This window comes from Ovis aries, chromosome 10 (genome assembly GCF_016772045.2).
Source record: "Ovis aries strain OAR_USU_Benz2616 breed Rambouillet chromosome 10, ARS-UI_Ramb_v3.0, whole genome shotgun sequence".
In the NCBI taxonomy this organism is placed as follows: Eukaryota; Metazoa; Chordata; class Mammalia; order Artiodactyla; family Bovidae; genus Ovis; species Ovis aries.
The window spans coordinates 28,307,634-28,325,377 of record NC_056063.1 but is presented as its reverse complement, the minus strand read 5'-3'; the positions used below and the strand labels follow the sequence as shown (position 1 = coordinate 28,325,377).

Sequence of the window (17,744 nt, the reverse complement as noted above, 5' to 3'; positions counted from 1 at the left end):
CTGTCTGAAAAGTAAACAAGGCAGCCAAGCTACAGTACTGCATCGCTGCCTTCATGGTCTTTATGCTTCGCACATACGCTGCTGGGTTCACACTGGAACACTGCAAGCTGATAGAAAGCTGAGGGTACATCTGTTCTCCTTTGCCACTCTCAAGTGTTTCTTAACGTTTTCATTTGTTTGTTTTTTATTTTTTGTCTGCGCTGGGTCTTCGCTGCATGGAGTGTGGTGCTTCTCATTGTGGAGCACAGGCTGTCGGCACTTAGACTTCAGCGGTTGCAGCCCGTGGGCTCAGTAGTTGTGGCTGCCTCGTGGCAGGTGGAATCTGTCTTCCCAGATCAAGGGTCAAACTTGTGTCCCCTACACTGGCAGGCAGATTTGCAGTCACTGGACCACCAGGGAAGTCAAACCTTATTTGAGTTGAACGTTCAGTTTCATGCAGTTCTAGGAGAGGACCCCTATTCTGGAGTCTCTGTTTCTTGTGGGTGGGGTCCCAGAGGGTGGCTCCAGTAGATCCCAGTGGGGGGCAGTCTCCTCCTCAGTAACTGCTCTTTGGAGAGCACATTTAATTTCAGACAACTGAATAACTTTATTTCTCCACAATAACTTGAACTGCCTATCTCTGTGGAAGTCAGCACACTCTACCTATGGCTCAAGTAGAATCAATAGCTATGCCTGTTTCCTTTTATTTTTCTCTGTAGATGAGGGAACTGCAGAGAAACAGGAGGACCATGAGTGAAATTAATGATACACCCCCCCATGTCTCCAGTGGCCTTATCTTTTGGTCCAGTGCTTGCCTTGTCTCCTTGTCTGGCATCAGAGGCTTTCTTTCCTGTTATAAGGATTTCAGACATTAGCAGGTGGGTGGGAGCTACTTTTGGAATGGGCTTCCCTGGTGGCTTAGATGGCAAAGAATCCACCTAAAATGCAGAGGACCTGGGTTGGATCCCTGAGTTGGGAAGATCCCCTGGAGAAGGGAGTGGCGATACGGAGGAGCCTGAAATGATACTACCACATAAAAAAAAAAAAAAAAAAAAAAAGCCTAACCCTGAAAATCACCTGGTCTTGTTCTTAGATGGTTAGAGTGGGTGGGCTTCCTCACCGACTCTTGTCCATTTGGAGTGTGCAGGAATCCAGCCCCCAGAAAGGCAGGGTCCCTTCTCCCTGGCTGGCACCTCTGGATATGGGCGCTCCCTTGGGTCTTCTTTGGGTATAAAGTTCCTGACAAAGCTGTGCATTACAGGATTGAGACAAAGCAGATACTACACACCACTTTGGCAATTTCTTCAGAAGTGCTTGGAAGTTGGGGGTGGGGTGTCTCAGAGAAGAAAAGATGAGAGATGAGGTTTAGACAGCTTTGAAGTGGTGGAGGGAAGAGAGACGGGGGTGGGGGGGCACGGGGGGGAGGGGAGGCAGGGGCAGGTGGGAAGAGGCTCCATGGGAGAGCCCTCCTGAATTCAGGCAGAGCTCCCACTCCTGACTTTCCAGGCGCACAGCACCCAAGCCTCCCCAGAGAAGCCGCGACCAGGTGGGGGAACGATCCCGCCCGCTTTAACCACCTAAGAACACCAAGATAAGGTGATTTTCAGGTTTCTTTTCTTTTCTTTTTCTTTTTTTAATATGGTAGTATCATTTCAGGCTCTTCCTTAGTGCTATTCCCTTCTCCAGGGGATCTTCCCCACTGAGGGATCCAATCTGGGTCTCCTGTATTGAAGGTGGATTCTTTACCGTCTGAGCCACCAGGGAAGCCCATTCCCATCTACCTGCTGGTAGTTCCCATCTACCTGCTGATGCTTGAAATCCTTGTAACAGGAAAGCCCCTGATGCCAGGCAAGGAGATAAAAGTCTTCATGATGCAAATCTCCAGTGGAGCAGCTCCATCTGAAACTCATTCACATGAAAATGTCCTCAACCAGCTTTTCAGCCGATGGGGTGACTGATAACCCACGGAGATGGCAGAGGCGTCTGCCACCCTTGACATGAGGACAGGCGTGGGAAAGGGAAGGTGAGGAAGCCCTGACCACAGCTCTGGCACCACTGTGCCCGCAGGAACCGCGTGTGGTTTCCAAGATGGCTCAGATTGAGGGTACATCCGTGAGTCCATGGTGTCTTGATCTTCTGGGGCTTAGGGTGGTGCCACATGGCCAGCGTGCAGATAAAGTGCTGGGTCTTCAGCTGGGTGAGTTCCTGCTTGTTGTCAGCGCTGGTTGTTCATCACATCCCAAACCTGGGGACCCGGGCATGAGAGTGAGGCGACCTGGGGTCCCTCCGCCCGTTCCCTGTGGGAGGCTGAGCAAGCAGCCCTGGCGGAAGGTGAGCATCTCTGGGGTCAGGTTTGGGTCAATGAGCTGGAACCCGAGCCCCTTATGGTTGAAGCTTTACGTTGCACCTTACTTGGTCCTTTCTCTGTTGTGTCTTAGCACATGTGACAGCTGGTGTCAGGTGTGCTGTGGGGATTTAGGAAAGCACTCGGGCAGTATCAAGGAGGCATCAAGGGGAGAACTGAGTCTTTTTCAGGAGAGTTCCTCCCGGACTCTCATGCCCACCTGAGGCCCAGCAGTGTGCTGACAGGTCACAGTCAAGGTCAGCAGGGGTGGTTGTGAGGACAGCCAAGCCTGTGAGCTCGCGGGCAGGGGGCGCTCCTCTTGAGAATGCCCCTAAGTATCTGGGGGGCCTTGGAGATGGGCTCGCATCTGGAACTCAGAACGAGGACTTGATCGTCTAGCCCCGAGGACTGAGCATCCCTGGGTGGGACAGGCAGGTGTCCAGCTCGTCTGCGGTGCTTGCGGGAGGCCTGCCTTCCTCCCGGGGGTGTGGAAGAAGGGGCCCACGCCTGCAAGCCTAGCTCTCAGAGGCGCCGTTTCTGCCCGTCACCGTGCTGCTTTTCCTTCACGAGGAATAGGTCTCGGCAAACTGATGAACTGATCATTCCCACCGCTGTAATTGTAGCAGCTCCGGTGGAGCCAGAGGGAAGATAATCAAACAGCGCGTCCTTTTGAGTAGTTCTTTACTCCAGGCCCTTGGTAAATGTCTCCCTGACTATCTAATCTGTCTCCTTCCTCTAATTTTATTTTCCTCTGTGGAGCTCCCCTGGTCAATTATTTGTTTCTTGGCTGTTTTCTCCTCTAGACCATAAGTTCTGTGAGGAAAGGAGTTTTTTTGTTTGTTTGTTTGTTTTTGGTCTGTTTTGTTCACTGATTTTATTCACTGTTTTATTTACTGAATACCTAGAAGTGTCTGGCACGTCTTGAGTTCTCCACGCGTACTTGCCGAATGAAGGAACTAATCAAACTGTCCTATTTTCTGCAAGCAGATGTTTAGCATTTGCTAATTTCAGAAACAGCCACATTTAACTTCTTGGAAGACCAGCTCATGCGCCATTCTCAGTGCTATGGGAGAGCTGAAGTAGCCAAACGCAAAATGTGAGTTATTTCACCAGCTTTGGGATACTCCACACTAGGTTATGACTTCCAGAATGGCTTCTGTCATCTTTATGCCCAGTTTTCAGATGCCCAGTTCATTTTAAATAATTTTGAATGGTGTAGCATAAAGTGTCCTAAGAGATGGAGTTTCAGAGCCAAGACATGGTCCATGTTCCTAAGAGTTCACAGTCTAGTGGGAGAGTTAGATTTATTGCCAAATGACGTGGTTCATGCAATAAGAGTACTATTAAGGAAGCAGGTGGATTTCAGATGGGTGGTCAGCAAAGCCCATGGAACAAATGATGCCCAAATAGGGTTTTGAGAAATCAATAGGCTATCACTTGACCAACAAGATGGGCAGAAGGTCCATGCCAACTCACAGAGATGTGGAAGAGTGGCTTGGTGTCACTGGACCATTCTGTGCTTGTCAGGAGAGGCAGGGACAACACAACTGAAGTGAACATGGGTTGTTCCTCTAGCTGTGGGTCCTGGTCACTCTCTTAATGTTTCAGATGCATCCTGCTGGTGGCTGGGCACAGCCATCTGGGCAGTTCAGAGTCATTGCAAGGGCTGGGTGAACAGACTTACTCCACTTGGCCAGGGTCTGTTTTATCTCTTTACATTAACTTTCTGAGAAGAAATCAGATGACTTGGTTTTTTTTTTTTTTTTTTGGCCAGATATCAAAAGACAGTGAAGTAGAACAGTTTCACACCAAAGAATTTCATGAGGTAGACTCCGAATGAAGTTTGAATTCATATACTCTAGGGTCCCTGAGAGACACTGGTTGTGTGTGGCTGCTAGAATGACGACCATGTTCTTCTTTCACAAAGAGGAGGGACACGGACAGTGGAAATTCCTCTTTTTGCCTAGGAAAGCAAAACTTGCAAGTAATGGGAAAAGGCATGAAGGAGAGGAGCAGAGAGCAGAGTTTGGATCATTTCTATGGGGGCATATAGTCTTTTGGGGCTGCTGTGACTATTTTAGCCTTAGTGGAGACTGAGAGCTCCTGCTTGCTTAATGAGAGGCTACCTTTGTCATCTTTTAGAAGTAAAGCTTAGAAAAAGTACAGTGATCCCTCAGTGTATGCAGGAGATTGGTTCCCGGACCCCCTTCAAGTACCAAAACCCAGGGATTGCTCAAGTCCTTTATATAAAGAGGTATTGTTGCTCATTGTTCAGTCACTTAATTGTGTCCAACTCTTTGCGACCTCATGGAGTGCAGCATGCCAGGGCTCCCAGTCCTTCACTATCTCCCAGAGTTTTAGCTCAAACTCATGTCTACTGAGTCAATGATGCCATCCAACCATCTCATCCTCTGTTGTCCCCTTCTCCTCCTGCCTTTAATCCTTCCCAGCATTGGGGCTTTTCCAGTGAATCGGCTCTTCGCATCAGGTGGCCAAATTATTTGAGCTTCAGCTTCAGCATCAGTCCTTCCAATGAATATTCAGTGTTGTAGTATTTGCATATAACCTACAAACATCCTCCCATATACTTTAAATCATCTCTAGATTATTTATAATACTTAGCACAATGCAAATGATATGTAAATAGTTGTAAATACAATGGAAATGCTATGTAAATAGTTGCCAGTGCACAGCAAATTCAAGTTTCGTTCAGAACTTTCTGAAATTGTTTTTCATTTTTTTTTTTTTGGAGTATTTTTGATTCATGGTTGGTTGAATCCTTGGACACAGAACCTGCAGATATGGAGGGCTGACTGTAGGATGGAAAGCCAGAGGCTCAGACTCAGGTTTGGCTACTCTTCATGGTCCAGTGGTGCTGCCATAAGTTGCGTCATCAAGTCTCAATTTCTTGTGCACTCAAAAAAAAGGGAATGTAGCTAGAGCTCACAGAATCCTTCAGAAAATACTATAAAGGTGTTCTTATAACTTCCAGATTTCAGAACAGCGAAATGTAAAAGAAATCCCTACCCATCACTATAATGGCTTAGATACAGGTTAAGGCACCCCATACTGTTAGTGAAGTTCTGTAGATAACAATCTAGGCTTTTATATAAATCTTTAGATTTGACTACGGTACAGAGGTGTCAAACTCATGGTGAGCTTTTTTCTTTTTTTTAATGGCATGCTATTTTATAGAGAAATCTTCCTCAGGAAGCAGGTTTTCCATTTATATGAAGCATGAAACTCAACATGTATTATAGAGAAAAGAGGGTTATATTTAATGTATATAAATTTATTTGCCTTGGCAATTATTTATTTACAATTGATGATTGATACCAACAATCGAGGTAAAGATATACATGAGGTATAAATATATTATTTAAAGGCAGTATATTTTATTTCCATTGGCAAGATAACAATGCATAAAATACTATGGTATTTGACAAACAAGCTTGATGCATCTTTCTCCTCTTTTGTTTCTTTTTAAGATGCACTGTGTTGTAGGCAGCAGGGGTGTACTTAGTATGTGCATAAAAAATAAAAAGGTAATTTGAAGAGAAGGGGAGTCAGAAATCAAATAACGTTGTTTTTATTCTAAATGTCCTCTAGATCTCCGCTTCTCAGGATGTGGTCTTTGCCCTGAAGCTGGTTCAGAATCCAGAATCTCAGGCCTGCCTGAGCCTGTGGGAATCAGAGGCTCATTGTAACAAGATCTCCAGGTGATCCGTGTGCTGATAAGGCTGGAAAAGCCCTGCTCTTGGTGACAGGACACTGTTCATCCTTGTGTGCCTGTCACACCTCCTGAAAACACGTGGCCCCATCTCTGGAGTGGGACCAGCATTAAGCTAAATTAAAATTCACTAACGATCCTGTCTATGTAATCTGGCATATGTGGTTAAATTTAGGATGTGAATTTGTTTTGCTCACAGAGCATTGCGCAAATGGAAAACTATGGGTTTGCCGCCACCTTCTTCGGTAGGCAAGGAAACAAAAAAAATTCCTCGATTACAATTCAGACAGTATGATTTTACTTGTACCATCCAGAACTCATTTATAGCATTTTTATTCCTCTCAATAAAAGAATTGCACAATACTGATAAAAGAAAACATTACATAAACATACCATATAAAAAGAAAACACTCAGTTTTTTTTCCCCTTCAACACCAATTGCTAAATTATGATACCAATTTCTCCCTGAAATCAAACACAATAAATTATCTTCCTCTTTAGAGTTGCTGAATTACAATGAAAAAAACCCAACTTAAAATCCATCAGCAATTGGTTAAGGATAGTCAATTTGCTTAGTCCATACAATAATAAATAAGGTTCAGGCAAATGCATAGCTAGCTTGACTGACTAATGAAGAAGCATGGACTTAACAAACCTGTTTATATTTTCTAAAGCTAATTGAAGAACACAGTTTTGGTCTTAATGTTAGTTTGAAACCCTGTCTTTCAGATTGCAGAACTTTAACGAGCAATATCTTAAGAGCATAGCAATATTAGAACTCCCTGCAGCTGTAATGGTCCAAGACTCTTGAGTGACCAGCATCTCCCTTTATCTGGTGTCCAGAGTTAAATTCAGTGCAAGACGTTGGTAAGAAAATGTCAACTAACTGTGACCATTAAATAGGCCACTGGTCAAATAGAATGACATTTAAGAACATTATGCAATGTATCTATGAAACCTCAACAAAACACAGAGGCTCCCTTTGGCTGTGAATATGCCAAGGCTATTATATTCAGCTCTAATCAGCAGGGAAATACAGGTTCTGTTTCAGTCACTGGAGCTGACTCCAGTGGTCCACGGGCATCTGGCATTTCACTGAAACTGTATCTGCCGGCCCCATGGCAACTGGTAATATAGTCTTAAATCTGGTAACGACTACTCACCCACTTCTTTGCTTTAATGAGGACTATTATTTTCCTCGCTTCATCCAATACCCCACGCTCAAGTTCTGAATGATACAAACTGACAACATGTGAGAACCATTTAATGTGTTTTCCTTTGGTTGGCTAATCTTTGGTAAAACATCAGGGCAGACAACTTGTTTTCACACTTTGGTGTTAGCAGCAGATTCTGCTCAGCTTACAGGGCAGTGGGGACACAGGGCCCAGAGAGGCTTGGAAAGAACCGTGTGCCGAAGGGGCTCACCTGATCAGATGCATTCCTTTTCAAAATATGCAATTATATATAAAATTGACATTTTACATATATACAGTGAAGATAGAGATATACACACATATGTACAAATGCTACACATACATTTATTTACAGTTAATGATAGTGCTTCTTAGAAGCCTTTAAATAGCAAAATTAGGCAATGCACAAGGAATAATCAATTTAATCTTAAGTAACATAGATAAATGTTCTGATTTTTAAAAATATTATATTAGTAGGGATGTAGCCGTCTCCAGGAAGGCTAGGGAAAGTTCTCAGAAATTCTTGCATCTTCGACATTCTGACTTCTCAGTGCTTCTGCTTTTGAGCATTAACTTTGTCAATTAGTTTCTCTCTCTTCCTTGCTTTCTCACGCTCACACTCTCTCCCACAAGTGTTTGCTTCCGCTTCCTCTTCCCTGAGTTTGATGTCACACTTGGGAAAACTCAGATTTTAGTTTCTGGACCCTCAGCAATGAGGGGCTGAAAAGAGTTTCTAATCCTGGCAACTTCCGCCGCACACAGATGTCCAAAGGCTTTATTGTACCATTCTGGGGAGTGACCTCTGTGGGGACAAAAAAGGGGAGGGAAGTGGGAAAGCCTCTTCCACATCACAACAGTTTGTCACGGTCAACACGGCGGTGCCTGCGCCCTGCCTGTCAGTCCTCTTGCCTTCCCCGAGGGGCGCTGCTCTGAGGATCTGCGAACCTCATTCTGTCAATGGGGGCCCGTAAAATTGCCTTCCTGGCCAAGGATTCAGTCTGTCTTTGCAGGATTCACCAGGTGCTTTCAAATGACAGCGTCCTCTCAGGGATGAGTCTGACTTAATTCAAGAATTTATGGAGAAAACCCAGTTTATATCCACCCAGACCAAGAACTCAGTTTAGCATCATGAAGGCATTGAAAAAGGTTGGATTTAAATTAGTTCCTTCTCATAGGAGGGCAACTGGAGGGAGCAGAAAAGGGACAGGCTGGAAAGAAACATAAGAGGACTCGTATTTCCTGAGCATCTACCATGTACCAGGTGCCAGTGCTGGCGTTTGCCCCGTGAGAGAAGCACACGAGTACACGTGGGACAAAACGGAAAATAAAGACGAGCATGGGACCTTCTCTTGACAGTCAGAAGTTTAGCAAGGCTGGAAAGAGAAGTGAGGGGAATGATTCGTAATCATCGAGACAACGTGTTAATGGTCAGGAGGAGGAAAGGACAGAGCAGTAGGGGTCAGATGGGAAAGAGGGCTGTGCCTGCCACCTCCAGGAGCCCACACTCACCTCAGGTCCACCCTGCAGATGTGGGTCAGCCGTGACTTGCCTGAGCCACATGGCTCTATCAAGTACTGAGAGTCCATCACCACAGCGCGCACGCCACCCATGAGCTGGGCTTCCTCGTGTTCCACGGAGAGGGACACTAGGGTACACATTCCTTTGGGCAGATCAGTCTTCCAGGTCCTGCAGCAAAACAAACCCACACGTGGGAATTACGGCTGAGAGAGAAAGAAAACCCTGAGTGTGGAGCTGAGGCTTACGCTGACATTTTCTTGCTCAAATTCCAAGCCCAGTTACTTGGATTCAGCTAATGGTTCTCACAAGTGTGTGTAAAGTTTATACAGTGCGGTTCAAAGCAGGGGTCTCATCCCTCTGACCCAGAGATCAGAAACGACTTTGCAATTTTTAGAGATTCTTTCCAAATCCCAAACTGAGGCTGCAGAGACTCCTGCACATTCCTGAAGGGCTTGCTGGTCCCACCATTTGGGAATCGGGACTTGCTCATTCAGTTCTTTCACCAAACATCTACTGGATGTGCCAAGCTATGAGAAGCCACTGAGGACACAAAGGTCTAATCAGGAGGAGAAACAGACCTCCAGAGAGAACTCTAAAACACTCTGACAAGCACAGTGATATGGTTGTGCAAGGAGAACTCTGAGATCATACACACGGGAAGGCTTCCTGGAGGAGGTGATGCTCCACTCAAGTCTGAAAGGATACATGAGCTGACGATGCTCAGTTAGAAGAAAACTAGACATATGTGGACTGCTAGCTGCCTTCAAATCCTTGAGAGGCTCTTGAGTGGGAGAAGAAATAAATACAGTTGATTTGACTCCAGAAAACAGAGATAGGAAGGCATGTTTCAATCCAGTGCAGAGAAGAGCTACACAATGTGTACTCCTCAAAAATGGAATGGGCTGTATGAGGAGCAGTGAGCTCACTGTTACTGGAGCTATTCAAGCATAGAAGGGGGTACCACTTGAGAAAAGGTTGTAGATGGAAGTCAGGAGCATCTCTGTAGCAACCATTTCTGCCACAGGATATGGGTTTATTATAATCTCAGTTATTAAGTCACAAATCCTATCCCCTTGCTTAGTTATCTTATCTATAACTTCATCCTCTTCTACCATACAAGAAACATATTACCAAGAAACTTGGGAATAAGCAAGCCCAACAAATTTCTTAGCAACTTCTCCATGGGTATGACCAGTCTCTTTTCATGCATGATGCTGTGATTAAGAACAAAGATGGAAAGTTGCATAGATTTGTGGGGATAAAATGGAAAAAGGCTTCAGTGGCTATCACTGGAACCTCCTGAGGAACTAGAGAAAGGGATGAAGTGAGATGTGAACATGGTAATCCTGAGAGGAGACCACCCATGGCACTTTCTACCTCTTGTATCATAACCACAAGGAATTCCTGCTGCAAGCACCATGTCTGGTTCATTGTTGTTGATGCTAAAACTGAAGCTCCAATACTTTGGCCATCTAATGTGAAGAGCAACTCAACAGAAAAGACCCTGATGCTGAGAAAGATTGAGGGCGGGAGGAGAAGGGGGCGGCAGAGGATGAGATGATTAGATAGCACCACTGACTCAATGGACATGAATCTGAGCAAACTCCAGGAGACAGTGAAGGACAGGAGAGCCTAGTAAGCTGCAGTCCATGGGGTCACAGAGTCAGAAACGACTTAGCAACTGAGCAACAACAGAAAAGATAAGAAATCCTAGTCCCCTTGCGTATTCTTTATTGACTCTTCCTAATAAAATATTAATCTCAAGACAGCAGGACTGTGGTCTGTTCACAGCAGTATCTTGAGTCTCCAATAGTGCCTGGCACAAGGCTGGGATGGAATGGGACTCTAGAAATGGCAGGCGGGTGGCACTGCTGGAGGATTGGAAGGAGGGAGTTCCATGAACAGACTCTGGCCCGAAGCCTCCTCTAAGGGGAGTGGAGAGTGGACCATGGCAGGGCTCCAACCCACCAGTCCCCAGGGCTGCCATCCTGGAACTGTTTCACTTCTTGCTTGCAGCAGTGAAGGTGTAAAATTTAACTTCCAATGAGATGAGTAATGTCCCAATAACTGTGTTAATAAGCCATGCTTACAATTTCCCACATTTTCCACCAGGATCCCATCGTGGCTAAGATAAACACATATATTTGGGGAAAAAAAAAAAATGACCCTTGAAACTCAAGGTCCTAAGGACCAATTCAAAAGGCAGAAATAGCCCATGTGAAAAGTAATCTTTAGTTTGCCATCAAGACTAGTTTAATAAAGAAACTATTTTAAATATACATTTGGGAATTTCACTAGTGATTTTTTTTTTTAAACTGCTAATATATGAGAAGAGATGGTATTCACCATCAGTTATCAGTAAAAAATTTTTTAATTTAATTATATTTTATTTGGGTTTGTCAGTATCCTCCATCCCCATTCTTTCTGATTCAGTACAGACTCACCAGCCAATATACACAGGTCCACTGTCCCACTGCCTACTGTTAGTTGAGCATCCCACTCTAAACCCAGAGAACAGGGGTCTGGAACTCAACTCACAAATCTATTAGAAGCAATATTTCAGCAGATGAGATCAGAGTCTCAAGCCTTGTCAGGCCCTGAAATCTTTCTGGACATTCGATTATCTCAGCATAGTTGGACCTTCAGGGCTGGGCCACGGTTTCCATGCATGGGGATGACTTATGAACATGTGAGGGCCTCCCTGGTGGCTCAGAGGATAAAGAATTCGCCTGCAATCCAGGAGACCTGGATTAGATCCCTAGGTCTGGACGATCCCCCGGAGGAGATCAAGGCAATCCACTCCAGTATTCTTGCCTGGAGAATTCCATGGACAGAGGAGCCTGGCAGGCTACAGTCCATGGGGTCGCAAAGAATTGCACACGACTGAGCGACTGAGCACCGTGTGAAGTTATACAGATGAATTCTGAAGTTACACACACTCCAGATGGAGAGCCGCCCCACTGAAGACTTGCCTTTCCCAGGCAGAGAAAAACAAAAGCAAGAGAAAAGCCAGTGAGATTCAATTTGCATAATTTGGCAGAAAGTTCAGCTGGACAAACAGCAGCTCATCGTGGGACTCTGTTCTGAGGAAATGAACAATATTTATGGCCTAATAAACCGTATGCCCCATACTGAAAGGAGCCATAAGAGAGCATGGCAGAACTGTACATCGGGTGAAAGAAGCAGGAGGTCGGGCATGAACACGGCAGTCAGTTTTCGGCGAGGGAAATGAACTTAGGGCCGGCGCTAGTGTTCCCAGTGGAGGCTGAACTTAGGTGGGAGAATGCAGTGAAATGCTCCCATCTGCAGCTCTCACCCTGCTTTTGGAGCAGAGGGGCAGGCTTACCTGAGAACCACGAAGTCCCTGGAGGGATGGGGCGCCATGCTGTTCAGCACATACTGATAGACTTCCGTCTGTTTGTCCAGCGTTTCCACCACCTTCCACTGCACGAAGTCCTCGTCCCACAGGTGGCGCTCCCTCAGCACGCGGTTCAGAACCACCGAGGGGGGCGCCTCCACCTCCGCGGAAGCCTTCCACAGCTTCAGCGGGGGCCCGTCTCCCACCTGGGGAAAGACACCCGCAGCGGCTGAGAGGTCGCTGGTTCCAGCAGAACCTACCCGGCTTCACTGGGTATTCAAAAAGCCTCATCGATTATGGAACTTGAAAGTGATTCTGTACACCTCAGGTTTAAAATGGTCACCCTTAAGCTTAAGAGAAGGAGTGGCAATAAAAACGATAACCAGCAGCACACGGTGCTTCCTGTGTGCTAAGCATTGTTCTTAGTTTTAGTTTTTTATTTTCCATTTTTTAAAATTAATTTTTATTGGAATATAGTTGCTTTCCAGTGTTGCCTTAGTGTTTGCAAAGTGGATCAGCTATATGGATACATGTATCTCCTCTTTCTGGGTTTCCTTCCTCTTCAGGTCGCCACAGAGCACTGAGTTTCCTGTGCTACAGGGTAGGATCTGATTAGTTATCTATTTTATACGTAGTATCCATAGTGTGTGCATCTGGTAGTGGTCCTGCTGTTATGTCCGTTATGCACATGAGAGCATGGAGGCGCAGACAGGTGTGTGACTCGCCCAACGCCACGCAGCTCAGGGGCAGAGCCCGGCCTGGGTCCAGAGGGCGGCTCCACAGTCTGCCCTCTGGTTACACAGTCCGACTCTGGTGCAGAACTTTGCCCAGTTCCTATGTGTGACAAGCCCTGGAGACAGAGGGGCCACTTTCGAAGCAAAACAAATTCCAGGTTGTTAGATGTGGCTCTTTGGGAGTAAATTTTTTCCAAGACCCGAGATTACCTTTTTGAAAGCAAGCTCTGTGCTGTCTGTGCTTGGACATGTGACCCATCCTTTGAACTTCTCCTTGGCTTCCTTCTGGAGGCCCTGGACGAGATGTTCCAGGTACGTGTGGAAAGTGGCCCCGCTGTCCTCCAGCTGGGCCCCCAGCTCTTCCAGAGTTGGCGGATGGATCTCAGCCTCCACATACGAGTTATGAGACTGGGCCACCATCTCGAGCGGGACCTGAACCAACGGGTACACAGAAGAGCAACACAGAAATGCTGAGACTAATAGAGAAAGTGAAGTAGCGTCACCGAAAACCATGGTACCGGTGACAGGCTGGGTGCCGCGGGGCAAGAGATGTTTGTCTGAGATCAGTGACAGCGGTCAGGAGAAAGGGCTTCTGAAAGTCAGGAAACCCAGATCTGTTTGAGGCTATATTTATTATTCAGAACATTCCCATGACTTCTCATTCACCCTTTCCACTTTTCTTTGATTTTACTTGTCATATATTTTTATTCGGTTTGGCAAAACTTGGACTCGGGAAACTTAAAAAGTGCACAGACTTAAGGGGAACAACAAACATGACTCAGAAAGCAGCTTTACCTTTTTAGCACACTTTTTCCTTCTGCAAATGCCAGTTTTGCCACAGAAAGGATGCCAGAAGTCTAGTTCACGTACTCCTTTAGCAGGTCTGTGGCTGTATTCATAAGCTGTCACTGATTCAGAGTTAATAGCGATTGTTCAGTATCTCCCCAGCACCCCCCCCCCCCAACACGTACATTGAATCTAATCAAGTCCTGAGGTCACATTAAATATACTATAGTTGGCTGGCCTAGGACCTGGCACCAGAACTTGATGCAACCATTTTTATAAACATCATCATCATGGTAAACCCAAGTGTCTTTAACTGTCAAAGCCTCAACTTCGGGGTTGCCTCCTCATATTTCTGGGAGGCACTATTCATTGTACCATTGTCAAAAAAATAAAACCAGAAATAAGCCATAAATGCAGTAACCATTCCAACTGTCTTATCGAGTTCCAAGAGCTATAAGGAAGGAAAGCGGTTGGAGCCTTTCACTCACCTCAAAAAGTCTGTCACATTCCATGATCATCTGGGCCAGCCCCTGAGCTGCGGCCAGATTCTCACTGAGGTCCTTTTGATCTGGCTTCCCAGCGGCATATTTTTTCTGGATGACTCTGTAATTGAAGGGGACAGTGCTTAGCAGATCCCAAACCCCAGAGCATTTCATAGGACCCAGTTCACCCCTCTGCTATCTCTTCATGCCCGGATGCCACCCAGATCCCAGACTTTCTCATTTCCAAATAAAAACAGTGATCACACATCTTAGATATCCCGAGGCAGGTTAAGAGTCTGACAAATGGAAAACCTTGGAAAAAACATAAGGGCAGGAATAACTGTTGGGGGAGAAATTAATTCATTTTTCCCCAAGTTTGAAACTACTTCACCACAAGCTGCCATGCTTAGGCCTGAAATCCAGTCTTTTCAAATTGAAGATTTTGTAAAACACACACAAAACAGAATTCCCTGTTTTCTGGATCACAGAGGACACTCTTCAATGCTACCTTGGTAATTCTCTGAGGTGCAAGAATCAGGTTCTTCCAAACATTTTCTGAGTATAAACAAAGTGCTAACAGATCCCCAGGTTGAAGTGCAATGCATGTAGTTTTGTTTTGTTTTTTTCAGTAGCCCTGGGGAATACCTGGTTTAGGATTAACATTCCCGTTGAGAAAAACCCACCTGGGGGAGCTTTCTTTCTTCAGTAAATTCAGGTGGAAGAGGGAGGGGGCCAGACACACGGCCAGGTTCATGGGCGTCATCTGATTCTCTTCCACCGCGTGTACCACGTCGTTAAGGAAGCACAGCAGCGTCTGCAGCACCTCCCGGCTCTCGTCGGCCAGCAGCAGGACGGCCGCCTGCACTGCCTGCAGCCGCTGCTCCTTGGGGACATCTATGAAAAAGTGGGTGCCAGGCCGTCAGAGGGCCAGCCACAGAAGGAGCCAGCAGGGGAGGGGGAGAGTGCGCTACCTTCCTGCGAACATGCTTGGGGTCCTTGTCATCGATAGTGACCATGAGGACAGCTAGGGGCACAGAGAAGTCATTGCTTCGGAACCAGCGTCGGAACCCCCCCCCCCGTCTCACTCCAGAACTCACAGTCTTAACGACGAGGCTGGACTGGCAAGGAGCACCCTGTGCTGGCTTTTCATACTCACCTGTCTGCTGCCTCGCCTGTTTCAAACCTCTTGCCCATCACCCCCTTTCCCCAGCTGGTGAAGTATCTCTCAGGATGCCCAGGGATTGTGGGAAGGGGAACCAGGTCCCCCCTTCTCTCAAGCCGTTCTCCTTCTGGGTGGTCCTTGTGGTGATGATGGTGGTGGTGGGGCGGAGGTGGGGCGGGGGGCGGCCCTGGTCATGCAGGCTTGAAAGAGAATTGGCCTGAACAGTAAGAGCTAACTAAGAGGGAAAATCCGAGAGAAATGGGTGCTCCGTGCTGCATTTTGCTGCCCCCTGGCTGTGTCTGTTAGTGATCTTTTAGGACTGCTGCTGCTGCTGCTAAGTCGCTTCAGTCATGTCCGACTCTGTGCGACCCCACAGATGGCAGGCAGCCCACCAGGTTCCCCTGGCCCTGGAGTTCTCCAGGCAAGAACACTGGAGTGGGTTGCCATTTCCTTCTCCAGTGCATGAAAGTGAAAATGGAAAGTGAAGTCGCTCAGTCGTGTCCGACTCTTAGCGACCCCATGGACTGCAGCCTACCAGGCTCCTCCATCCATGGGATTTTCCAGGCAAGGGTACTGGAGTGGGTTTCCATTGCCTTCTCCGCTTTTAGGACTGACTCACTGCCTTATTCCCCTCACTGTGAAAGATACCATCAGGAGCTCACTTGAGTTAAGAAGTGTGAAGTGTTAATAGCTTAGTCATGTCCTACTCTTCCTGACCCCACAGACTGTAGCCCACCAGGCTCCTCTGTCCTTGGATTTCCCAGGCAAGAATACTGGGAATGGGTTGTCATATCCTCCTCCAAGGGATCCTCCCCACCCAGGGATCGAACCTGTATCTCCTGCATTAGTAGCCAGATTCTTTACTGTCTGAGCCACCTGGGAGAAGCGGCCTCTTCCCCACAGACATTGGAAAACTCTTGACTCCAGAGTCTATCCCTGGAACGTTGTTATTTCTAGTCTCCCTACTAGAAGTCACCGCAGGTAACTCAAAGCCTCAATCAATGTGCTGGCTACCTGACCCTCCATTCTTGTCCCGTCTGGTAGCTCCTGTTTACCACTTCCGGATTCATGGGTCAAATAAGCAGTTCTGATGGACACTGGCCCTGCAGCACAGGCTTGGCTGCCTGGGATATACTTGCTTTCTCTTTCCTCTCTAAGAAAGGCCATGTGCTATTCAGGTTTGGGCTGTATTGTGCTCAGGGAGGATGGGCCCTTCCCTCTGACCCACGCTGGCCTAAACCAAAAATGGTAGCCCCGTTCTTCTCTCCAGTGATTGATTTAGGGGAGAAAAATGTATACTTTCTGGCCTATGAGACCAAGATAAATGCTAGGTAGGTGCTTCTGTAAATTTATCTCCCTGATAGAAGGACACATGCCTGAGGAGACCCCGTCTGCCAGCCTCTTGCCTTTGGATGTGATTTTTGGGAAGACATGATAATGCTAAGTTGTGGCAGTCCTATTGTGACCAAGGGAATAACCTTGGTCACAAGGGGATAACCAAGAGAGGCGCACTTCAGCCATGGTGTCCCTGAATTAACCGACTCTGGAATTACTCAACTCCAGATTTTCTGTCTTGTGCAGTTATATAATGTCTTTATTGTTTAAACAACTGTTTGTTGGATTTTGGGTCCTGTGTTTATAGCTGAGAGCATTGTGACTGGTCATCTCCCTCAACAACGCCCGAAGGTTCTCCAGTGATTAATGAACCAAATATGAGCCCTTTGCTCTAATGTTCAGTGCCCTTCCTGGGTACAGGCCTCAGTCTAATTTTTGGAGTCATCTGATGCTTCACTGGACAGTTACCCTTCTGCAAGCCAGACGGAAATCCTATAATCGCCTGACAAGTGTGCTGTTTGCTTCGCTCAGCATGTGTTCCTTGTGTATCTCAACCTTGAGTTGTCACCTCTCCATCAAGTCCTTATTCCTCATCTCAACCTCCCTGGGTGCTCTCTGTAACTTATCATGGAATGTCTCCGATTTTGCTGTATTGCAGTTATCTGTGTACGTCTTGTCTGCCTAAGTTGTAAGATGCCTAAGAGCAGAGTTAAGTCTTACTATCCATGTGCTCTGCAGGGCTCAGCACAGTGCCCTGAACATTAAGTTGAACTCAGTAAATGTTTGCTGAGCTAAAATAAACCCTGCTTTGATCTTTTGTTGTTGTTGTTTGTGAGTCTCACAAAGAGCTGAAAGCATTTATCTCTTGGAAATAATCTGGCTTTAACCTTAGACCAATGTCAACCATAACCCAGAACCAATTTCATGTAAAGGCTCATATATGCTACTTCCAAACCATAAGGGAGGTTTTACTGATAAAACACAGCTCAACCTCTAATGGCAGAAACATGAATTCCCTGTACTTAGGCTCCAGCAACCTGTATCACTAACTTAACCTATTCATTTTGACAAGATAATATTTATTTAGTGGGTCACTACTTTATCCTGTTTTGACAAGTGGTAC

The 17,744-nt window shown here is 46.3% G+C and overlaps 1 protein-coding gene across 14 annotated transcripts in view; it reads right to left on the bottom strand.

Annotated features, from left to right (window-relative positions):
* Positions 1-5,580: 5,580 nt before the first annotated feature.
* Positions 5,581-17,744, bottom strand: part of STARD13 (StAR related lipid transfer domain containing 13) — a 573,794-nt gene continuing 561,630 nt past the window's right edge. For all 14 annotated transcript variants that reach the window (XM_060394451.1, XM_060394453.1, XM_042254792.2 and 11 more), the window contains 6 exons: positions 14,808-15,018; positions 14,131-14,245; positions 13,067-13,288; positions 12,111-12,328; positions 8,756-8,932; positions 5,581-8,048 (listed from right to left, as the gene is read on the bottom strand). In XM_060394451.1, coding sequence (XP_060250434.1) covers positions 7,931-8,048; positions 8,756-8,932; positions 12,111-12,328; positions 13,067-13,288; positions 14,131-14,245; positions 14,808-15,018 — 1,061 coding nt within the window. In that variant the 3' untranslated portion in view covers positions 5,581-7,930. The remainder of the gene's footprint in view (positions 8,049-8,755; positions 8,933-12,110; positions 12,329-13,066; positions 13,289-14,130; positions 14,246-14,807; positions 15,019-17,744) is intronic.